This window comes from Jatropha curcas, chromosome 3, assembly GCF_041381405.1.
Source record: "Jatropha curcas cultivar XTBG-Jc1 chromosome 3, XTBG_Jcur_1.0, whole genome shotgun sequence".
Lineage (NCBI taxonomy): Eukaryota > Viridiplantae > Streptophyta > Magnoliopsida > Malpighiales > Euphorbiaceae > Jatropha > Jatropha curcas.
The window spans coordinates 31,979,433-31,990,230 of NC_143153.1; the positions used below are offsets into that span (position 1 = coordinate 31,979,433).

At 34.3% G+C, this 10,798-nt stretch overlaps 2 protein-coding genes across 2 annotated transcripts; both read left to right on the forward strand.

Moving 5' to 3' along the window:
* Positions 1-429: 429 nt before the first annotated feature.
* LOC149497947 (wax ester synthase/diacylglycerol acyltransferase 4-like) lies at positions 430-7,205 on the forward strand. The gene is made up of 7 exons (XM_089719847.1): positions 430-740; positions 847-1,291; positions 1,916-1,931; positions 6,056-6,182; positions 6,345-6,698; positions 6,779-6,916; positions 7,008-7,205. Exons 1-7 carry the CDS (start codon positions 549-551, stop codon positions 7,164-7,166), a joined length of 1,431 nt encoding a protein of 476 aa, XP_089575973.1. The 5' UTR covers positions 430-548; the 3' UTR covers positions 7,167-7,205.
* Positions 7,206-8,140: 935 nt separating this feature from the next.
* LOC105646876 (wax ester synthase/diacylglycerol acyltransferase 4) lies at positions 8,141-10,435 on the forward strand. Its single transcript, XM_089718662.1, has 5 exons — positions 8,141-8,534; positions 8,653-9,240; positions 9,361-9,714; positions 9,800-9,937; positions 10,035-10,435. The coding sequence occupies exons 1-5, from the start codon at positions 8,343-8,345 to the stop codon at positions 10,194-10,196; spliced, it is 1,434 nt and encodes a 477-aa protein (XP_089574788.1). The 5' UTR covers positions 8,141-8,342; the 3' UTR covers positions 10,197-10,435.
* The last annotated feature ends 363 nt before the right edge of the window (positions 10,436-10,798 follow it).

Here is a 10,798-nt window from a genome sequence, read left to right on the forward strand (position 1 = left end):
TTTGGAAAAGTTTCCCCTTATAAGCCTGAGGCAATTGAATCATTTTTGCATTACTGTTATTTTTAAACATGATAAATGTAATTGGAGAGTCCACCATCTTACTTTAAAATAATTTTATTTTATCTTATCTTAAATTAATTTATTAAAATATGAATGGACTAATTTAATTATAGAACTCAAAACAAAAATCAAGAAATAATAACAAATTTGATAAAAAAACACTAATAATTGATATAATTGTTAGGCTCCGAATCATCATTATGACTATTAATTTGTCAGCTGCACTTATGCTGGTAGCTAACAGCAGGTAGACAAAGGTGGATACAAAATTAATATACAGTGTTGTTATTGGGATTGCAAGGCCAACGTGCATCCATAAATCATTGAAGAACTCAAGTCACAATCTCAAATCTTTATAGCTAACCGTCCTGTTGAAGGAAAAATTTATGGTTGTCTAGGGGGAAAAAATCTATAAATTTGGTCATGTTCTCCTTCAGAATTAGGTTTTTGTTTTCTTTAGTTGAAGAAAAAAGAAAACTGTAGAATTAATGGAGATAGAGCAAGAAGTAGGACTAGAACCTGTAAGTCCAACAGGACAATATTTGAGCAACTCTGTTCTATCACTTTGTATTATTAGTGTTATTGAATCACAAGTTCCATTAGATTTACATGAGTCGAGTGCAATACAATTGCTCAAAGATGTATTCCTTCCCATCAACCCACGTTTCTCTTCTGTTATGGTAATGTATCTCTCTCTCTCTCTCTCTCTCTCTCTATATATATATATATAGTGCAATGACAACTAAATTTTGGTAATAACATAACAGTTAATTGTATTTATAACAGGTAAAAGATACAAATGGAGAAAAGCGATGGAAGAAAGTAGAAGTGAATCTCAAAGACCACTTAAAAGTGCCCATATTCCCAACTGGAATGTCAGAAAAGTTCTACAGCAATTGCCTTGATGTTTATTTATCAAATTTAGCAATGGAACAGTTACCCCAGAATCAACCTTTATGGGAAGTTCACATGATAAAATACCCAACTAGCTCTGAAGTAGCTGGTAATATAATCTTTAAGCTCCACCACTCTCTTGGAGATGGCTTCTCTTTAATGGGAGCTCTTCTTTCTTGCTTACAAAGAGCTGACAATCCTTCAATTCCCTTGACTTTTCCTTCTGTTCAATTGCACACTAAAAATGGTAATATGGAGGGCAAAAAGAAAAGAATACGGAAGAGTTTTCTTGGAATATTTTCTTCAATATTGAATACTATTTCAGATTTTTGTTCAAGTTGTTAAAGTTACAGCTACAGCTATTGATGCAAGTGTTGTTGACAATTTTTGGAGGTATTTTGTTAAAGTCATTTAGATTTTGTTGTATTTTGTTGAAGTCAAGAGGTAGGTGAACTACCTTGCTTTTAGGTAGGTTTGGTGAACAACCTTCCTTGACTTATGGAAGGTTGGTGAACAAACTTTAGACTAGCTCTATTATAAATGTTTACATTATGCTGTAATGGAATTAATAAGAAATTAATTGTTTCTTCATACTCACAAAATCTGCAGCTTTTTCTTTTTCTGCAGAATTTCCTTCTCTTCCTTAATTTTCTGCTCTTCTAAACCAACAAGTGGTATCAGAGCAACCTTGATCTCAAAGGGCTGTGTGTGTGTTTGAGTGAAAGTCATAGAGAAAGCCACCAAATAAACCAGAATTTGTGAAGTTTTTCTGTTTATTTGCTTTTCCTCAAATGGCTTCCAGCAGCATGTCTCTTTCACCACCTCATTTTAATGGGGAAAACTATCATGTTTGGGCTGTGAAGATGAGAGCTTATTTCAAGGGGCTTGCATTATGGCAGTATGTGGAGGAAAACAGAGTACCTCCACCTCTTAATCAAAATCCAACCCTTCAGCAGATTAGACAACATGAAGAAGAGGTTGCTAAGGCTCCAAAAGCTCTGTCCTATATCCATGCAGCTGTTGCAGATCCTATCTTCACCAAGATTATGACATGTGAGACAGCACATGAAGCTTGGGAGAAGTTGAAAATTGAGTATCATGGATCTGAAAAAACTAGACAGATGCAGATATTCAATTTAAGAAAAGAATTTGAAATGTTGAAAATGAAGGAAAATGAAAAGGTGAAAGATTATGTTGATAGAGTTATGAAAATTGTAAACCAAATTCGATTGTTGGGAGAAGAGTTAGAAGAGAAGAGAATTGTGGAGAAAGTTATGGTGACTCTCCCTGAAAAATTTGAAGCCAAGATTTCTTCTCTTGAAGAAACTTGGGACATGTCACAAATATCCTTGAATGTGCTTTCAAATGCTCTACAAGCTGTAGAACAAAGAAAAGCCTATAGGGAAGAAGAAACCATTGGAGAGAAGGCTCTTGTTGTGACTCATAAAACAAAAATGCAAGAAGGAGGTTCAAGAGGCCAGCAAACTGACAGAAAACCAAAAATGAAGAAGAATTTTAGAAAAAATTGGAGGAATGATAGATTTCCACCTTGTCCACATTGCAAAAAAACAAACCACACTGAGAACTACTGCTGGTTCAGACCTGGAGCTCAATGTAAGGTGTGTAAGCAATTTGGTCACACCGAGAAAGTTTGTTCTACAAACCAGAATCAGCAAACACAAGCCCATCATCATGCACAAGTCACCGAAAATTCTGAAAAGTATGAAGAACAACTATTTGCAGTAAATGAAATTGAAAAATGTGGTGTCTCAATTGAAGCTAAAGAAGCATGGCTTGTTGATAGTGGCTGCACTAACCACATGACACCAAACTTGGTGAATTTCGATAGCTTGGATACAACCTATTCTTCAAAAGTCAGACTTGGAGATGGTAGGCTTGTTGATGTCAAAGGCAAAGGAGATGTGATTGTACAAACTCCTTCAGGTACAAAGCTTGTTTCCGATGTTCTTTACGTACCGGAACTAAATCAAAGCTTGTTTTCGGTTGGTCAATTGCTGGATAAGAATTACAGTTTGCTATTTAAAGATAAAACTTGTGAAATAAGTGATCCTTCTGGCTCAAAGTTATTTGCTGTCAAAATGAAACGGAGAAGCTTTCCTCTAAATTTAAGAGACTTCAAAGAAGAATCTTGCTTGAGTCATAAAGAAGAATCTGATTTGTGGCATAAGAGACTTGGTCACACCAATCTCAATTCATTAAAATTGCTACAATCCAAGAAGTTAGTTGCTGATTTGCCATCTATAGTTGAAGAAGACAGCAGTATATGTGAAATATGTCAGTTAGGCAAACTCAGCCAAACACCATTTCCATCTGATCAAGCATGGAGAGCTTCTATGAAACTTGAATTAATACACACTGATGTGTGTGGCCCTATGAGTGTCTCATCTTACAATGGCAGCAAGTATTTTCTATTGTTTATTGATGACTACACCAGATTCTGCTGGGTATATTTCCTCCAATTCAAATCTGAAGTTTTCAAAATGTTTTTGAAGTTTAAATCAATGGTAGAGAATCAAGCTGGCTCCCCAATCAAGATTTTAAGATCTGATAATGGGGCTGAATTTACATCCAATCAATTCAAGCAATATTTGCAAGAAGCTGGCATTCACCATCAATTAACAGTAGCTTACACACCTCAACAAAATGGTGTAAGTGAAAGAAAGAATCGATCTGTGATGAATATGGCGAGATGTCTCTTGTTTGAGAAAAATCTACCCAAAGTTCTTTGGGCTGAAGCTGTAAACACTACTGTATATCTTCAAAATCGGCTTCCAACCAAAGCTATTGATGGAAAAACTCCTTTCGAAAGCTGGTTTGGAGTTACACCATCGGTTGGTCATCTCAAAATCTTTGGAAGCATATGTTATTCATTTATTCCAAATGCAAAAAGAGGGAAATTGGATCAACGAGCTGAAAAAGGAATTTTAGTAGGCTACAGCAGTGAATCCAAAGCCTACAGAATTTTGAATCCTGTTACTAAACAGGTGTATGTCAGCAGGAGTGTCAAATTCGATGAGAAAGGTGAATGGGATTGGAGTAAAATGGAACCAGAAAATTCTAAATCAATTCTTGATTTTCAGCAAGAGCAAGAACTTCCAGTTGACAATGAAGAAGAATCAAATGAAGATGATTATGCAATTAGAGGAACTAGATCCCTAGAGGAAATTTACAGCAGATGTAATGTTGTCTCACTTGAACCAACTCAGGTGGATGAAGCCTTAAAATTGCCTGAGTGGAGAGCTGCCATGGAGGAGGAGTTGAAGATGATTATGAAGAACGAAACATGGATTTTAGTTCCTAGACCATTGAATAAGCATGTAATTGGAACTAAATGGGTATTCAAATTGAAATTAAATTCTGATGGCTCCATCAATAAGCACAAAGCAAGATATGTTGTTAAAGGCTACGCTCAACAGCAAGGGGTTGATTTTACAGAAACCTTTGCACCAGTTGCAAGATTTGACACTATCAGATTGATTTTGGCACTAGCAGCAAGTGAAGGTTGGCAAGTATTTCAATTGGATGTGAAATCAGCTTTCTTAAATGGTTCTTTGAAGGAAGAAGTGTATATTGAGCAGCCTGAAGGTTTTAATGATGGAAGCAATAGAGTGTGTTTGTTGAAGAAAGCACTCTATGGTTTAAAACAGGCCCCAAGGGCCTGGTATGCCAAGATTGATCATTACTTGCTGAATTTGGGTTTTAAACGAAGCTTGAATGAGGCAACACTTTACGTAACTCAACAAGGAAGTGATGTGCTTATCGTTTCTGTGTATGTTGACGATCTACTTGTCACAGGTAACAATTTACAATTAATTCAAGAATTCAGATTGAAGATGCAGCAGGTTTTTGAGATGAATGATCTTGGCTTAATGTGCTATTTCCTTGGGATTGAAATTGCTCAAGATGAGCAAGGGATTTTTATTTCACAAAAGAAATTTGCTTGGGAGCTGCTTAAAAGGTTTGAACTTAGCAAATGCAAACCAGTGAGTACACCTACAGCCCATGGAATAAAATTGCAAAAGGATGATGGTTCTCACTCTATAGATGCTTCAACTTATAGGAGCATGGTTGGTTCTTTGCTGTATTTATCTGTAACAAGACCAGATATCATGTTTGCAACAAATTTACTGCCGAGATTCATGAATTCTCCAACTGAAAACCATCTTACAACAGCCAAACGAGTTCTGAGATATGTGCGAGGAACTGCTGAATTTGGTTTGTTTTATAGAAGATTAAATGGTGTGAAGTTGTTGGGGTTCTCAGACAGTGATTGGGCTGGTTCATTGGACGATATGAAGAGCACTACTGGTTTTTGTTTTTCACTTGGTTCTGCTGTCATTTGCTGGGGAACAAGAAAGCAAGCTTCAGTTGCTCAATCAACTGCAGAAGCAGAGTATGTTGCAGCATCTGCTGCTGTAAACCAAGCTATATGGTTGAGAAAGGTATTAGTTGATCTGAATTTTCAGCAAGAAAATCCAACTAAAATACTTTGTGACAACAAATCAGCTGTTGCTATGGTTAAAAATCCAATCTTCCATGGAAAAACCAAGCATATCAAAATCAAGTATCATGCAATTCGTGAAGCTGAAAAGGAAAATGAAATTCAGATTATTCATTGCAATTCTGAAGACCAAACAGCAGATATTTTCACCAAGGCATTGCAAAAACCAAGATTTGAATTTCTTAGGAATAGACTTGGTGTTTGTCTCAACTCTTGCATCAAGGAGGAGTGTTAAAGTTACAGCTACAGCTATTGATGCAAGTGTTGTTGACAATTTTTGGAGGTATTTTGTTAAAGTCATTTAGATTTTGTTGTATTTTGTTGAAGTCAAGAGGTAGGTGAACTATCTTGCTTTTAAGTAGGTTTGGTGAACAACCTTCCTTGACTTATGGAAGGTTGGTGAACAAACTTTAGACTAGCTCTACTATAAATGTTTACATTATGCTGTAATGGAATTAATAAGAAATTAATTGTTTCTTCATACTCACAAAATCTGCAGCTTTTTCTTTTTCTGCAGAATTTCCTTCTCTTCCTTAATTTTCTGCTCTTCTAAACCAACACAAGTATTATGATTGGTAGTTTTGTTGAAGATGATAAATCACCGATACGATCCGGGCATTCTGGAGTGGAATGTTTGCCTGTTAGCTTAGTGACAATGTCTTTCTCTCTTGATCAAATAAAACAAATCAGGACCAAGCTTGGAGTGGTAAGTATTTCAACTGTAATAGCAGTAAGTACGTCTTTATATCAAAACTCTTGTATGTCAAATTGCTAATTTATATATATCATTACCTCTTGATACGTCTAAATGAAGTAAACATCTTTTAGATAATTAAGATTTGATTAATGTTTTTGTTCTCTGTAATAGACAATAAAAGATGTGATTACCGGAACAATTTTCTTGGGGAATCGAATGTACATGGAAGCAATGAGTAAAGGATCAGGACAAGCCCGAACAACATCATTAGTGTTGCTAAATACAAGGATGTTTGAAGGTTACAAGTCAGTTCAAGAAATGACTAAACCTAATGCAGAGTTTCCATGGGGCAATCATATTACCTTCTTGTCTGTACCAATACCAAAGTTGAGTGGTACAGACCCTAAAGACCCTCTCCAGTTCGTTTGGAAAGCAAGACAAATCATCCAGAGAAAAAGAGCCTCTTTTGCTGTTTATCTCACTGCAAAATACCTTCAGCTTGTAAACAAATTCAGAGGCCCAGAGGTAATGCTTTAAGCAATTTTTATTCATCAAATTGATCGATATATATATATATATATGAGCATTCTTCTTTTTAATTTCAGGCTTTATCGAAATATCTTCGTAACACATTGAAGAACTCAAGTATGGGAATTACAAATTTAATGGGGCCAGTAGAGCAGATGGCTTTAGCTAATCATCCAATTAATGGCTTCTACTTCGTGGTTACTAATTCTCCTCATGTACAAGTTTATAACTCCCTAGAAATTTTCTATTTATATTTTGATATGTGAATAGAACTGAAAATGAGACGTGATTTTATTGGAATTGCAGAGTCTGGGGACAGGAGTAGTAAGTTACATGGGAAAGCTTAGAGTTGCAGCTTTAGTAGAAAAAGACTTCATTGATCCACAAAAGTACACGTTGCATGTAGAAAATGCATTTGAGATGATATTAAAAGCTGCATGTGGAGTTCCTGCACCAGCAAATTAAGGACACAAGCTAGTAATATGGATAAAGATACGGGATTAACTAGACAGGGTTTATGGCTTTATAACTATGAATCAAACTAATAAAAATAAAAATTTTTTAACAATTGTTCTTACTTTTATCTTTCTTTTTTTTTTTCTTGGTAAGTTTATCTTGAAAGGAAACGTTCCTCCAAGTGTTGGCTCCTTAAACCTGTATATAATAAAATAAATTAAAGATAATATAATTAATTTACTTAATTATTTATTATAATATAAATAAATTGAATTATATAATATCTTTAATAAAATGGAGAGCCATCGTTGATAAGGAAGAATTGAACTTTATCAACATTAATGTATTTCAGAATAAATTTTTTAGGAGGATTTCATCATTTATTCCGCTCCAAACTTCCTCATCTAACGTATAATATTAAAGATGTTAACATTTAAAGCGACAGGTTCAGAGACCATCTCTCCCTATTTTTTTTTCATCTGCATTTGTCTAGCAACTATTTAAAATTGAAAGTTTCAAAAATATAAAGGTTTTATATAACACGAATTGGTCTAAGCAGAAAAGACATATTTCTTATATAAAAGGTCGAGCGTTCGATTTTAATAAATCGACCCTTATAAATAGAGAAAATCAGATTTGAAAAAGTTTCCCTTATAAGCCTGAGGCAATTGAATCATTTTTGCATTACTGTTATTTTTAAACATGATAAATGTAATTGGAGAGTCCACCATCTTACTTTAAAATAATTTTATTTTATCTTTATCTTAAACTAATTTATTAAAATATGAATGGATAATTTAATTGTGGAATTCAAAACAAAAATCAAGAAATAATAACAAATTTGATAAAAAAAAAACTAATAGTTGATGTACTTCTTAGGCTCCGACTCATTTATTATGACTATTAATTTGTCAGCTGCACTTATGCTGGTAGCTAAAAAGCAGGTAGATAAAGGTGGACACAAAAATAATATACAGTGTTGTCATTGGGATTGCGAGGCCAACGTACATCCATAAATCATTGAAGAACTCAAGTCACAATCTCAAATCTTTATAGCTAACCATCCTGTTGAAGGAAAAATTTATGGTTGTCTAGGGGGAAAAAATCTATAAATTTGGTCATGTTCTCCTTCAGAATTAGGTTTTTGTTTTCTTTAGTTGAAGAAAAAAGAAAACTGTAGGATTAATGGAGATAGAGCAAGAAGTAGGACTAGAACCTGTAAGTCCAACAGGACAATATTTGAGCAACTCTGTTCTATCACTTTGTATTATTAGTGTTATTGAATCACAAGTTCCATTAGATTTACATGAGTCGAGTGCAATACAATTGCTCAAAGATGTATTCCTTCCCATCAACCCACGTTTCTCTTCTGTTATGGTAATGTATCTCTCTCTCTCTCTCTCTCTCTCTCTATATATATATATATATATATATATATAGTGCAATGACAACTAAATTTTGGTAATAACATAACAGTTAATTGTATTTATAACAGGTAAAAGATACAAATGGAGAAAAGCGATGGAAGAAAGTAGAAGTGAATCTCAAAGACCACTTAAAAGTGCCCATATTCCCAACTGGAATGTCAGAAAAGTTCTACAGCAATTGCTTTGATGCTTATTTATCAAATTTAGCAATGGAACAGTTACCCCAGAATCAACCTTTATGGGAAGTTCACATGATAAAATACCCAACTAGCTCTGAAGTAGCTGGTAATATAATCTTTAAGCTCCACCACTCTCTTGGAGATGGCTTCTCTTTAATGGGAGCTCTTCTTTCTTGCTTACAAAGAGCTGACAATCCTTCAATTCCCTTGACTTTTCCTTCTGTTCAATTGCACACTAAAAATGGTAATATGGAAGGCAAAAAGAAAAGAATACGAAAGTGTTTTCTTGGAATATTTTCTTCAATATTGAATACTCTATCAGATTTTTGTTCAAGTATTATGATTGGTAGTTTTGTTGAAGATGATAAATCACCGATACGATCCGGGCATTCTGGAGTGGAATTTTTGCCTGTTAGCTTAGTGACAATGTCTTTCTCTCTTGATCAAATAAAACAAATCAGGACCAAGCTTGGAGTGGTAAGTATTTCAACTGTAATGTCAGTAACTAACTCTTCATTGCTCATTTATATAATATCAGCTCTTGATATATTTGATTATGGAAAAGCAAGACTAATGATTTAATTCTCTTTGTAACAGACAATAAATGATGTGATTTCCGGAACAATTTTCTTGGGAACTCGAATGTACATGGAAGCAATAAGTAAAGGATCAGGAAAAGCCCGAACCACATCATTAGTTTTGCTAAATACAAGAATGTTTGGAGGTTACAAGTCAGTTCAAGAAATGACTAAACCTAATGCAGAGCTGCCATGGGGCAACCATTTTGCCTTCTTGTCTGTATCAATTCCGAAATTGAGCGGTTCAGAACCCAAAGACCCTCTCCAGTTCGTTTGGAAAGCAAGAAAAATCATCCAGAGAAAAAGAGCCTCTTTTGCTGTTTATCTCACTGCAAAATACCTTCAACTTGTAAACAAATTCAGAGGCCCAGAGGTATGGTTTAAGTAATTTTTATTCATCAAACTGATCGATGGATGAATAAAAAAGATCATATCAGCTCTCTTGTTCTTAATTACAGGCGGTATCGAAGTATCTTCATAACACATTGAAGAACACAAGTATTGGGATTACAAATGTAATGGGGCCAGGAGAGCAGATGGCTTTAGCTAATCATCCAATCAATGGCTTCTACTTCGTGGTTACTAATTCTCCTCAAGTACAAGTTTATAACTCCCAAGAAAATTTCTATTTATATATATTGGATATGTTAATGGAATTAGTGAAAATGAGACATGATTTTAATGGAATTGCAGAGTCTTATGACTGGAGTAGTAAGTTATATGGGAAAGCTTAGAGTTGCTGCTTTAGTAGAAAAAGACTTCATCGATCCACAGAAGTACACGTTGTATGTAGAAAATGCATTTCAGATGATATTAAAAGCTGCATGTGAAGCTCCTGCACCACCAGCAAATTAAGGACACTAATATGCATCTAAATGCGGAATAAATGCGGAATTGGCTGAACCGGATTTATTGCTTTACGTATGAATCAAGCCAATGAAAATAAAAAATTTTTAAAAATTATTATTACATCTTTCTTTTTTTTCAGTATATGAACAAAAATACTCTCATTTAGTAAAAATTAATATTTTTATTGATTTCATGTTGAGTGAAAAATAATGCACGCAATTACATATGTCGTATTGAACTTTCCACTTGTTTTGCTTTTGAATATCTTAGATATGTTCCCCTCTCTTACACATACATATGATGTCTGTGTTTCAGGATTTTTTTTTTTTAACAAGCAAGGTTTTGTTTCTCATTGCAGGCCTTAAGATTAGGTTCCTATCTATGTTAGTTGCTTGTCCATTTGTGAATAATTTATATGCTTTAAATAAGCAATCTTTTATATCTGAAATCTTAATATTCAACGTTATGAATCTTTTAGACCAAGATTTGCATTAAAACAAAAAATTCATTTTCTTCTTAATGTTTTTGTGCTTTTTTTTCTCTGTTTGTCAGAGTGTAAATTCGTAACGATTTGCTATCGAACCTTCAAATTAATTGGAATCCAGTAT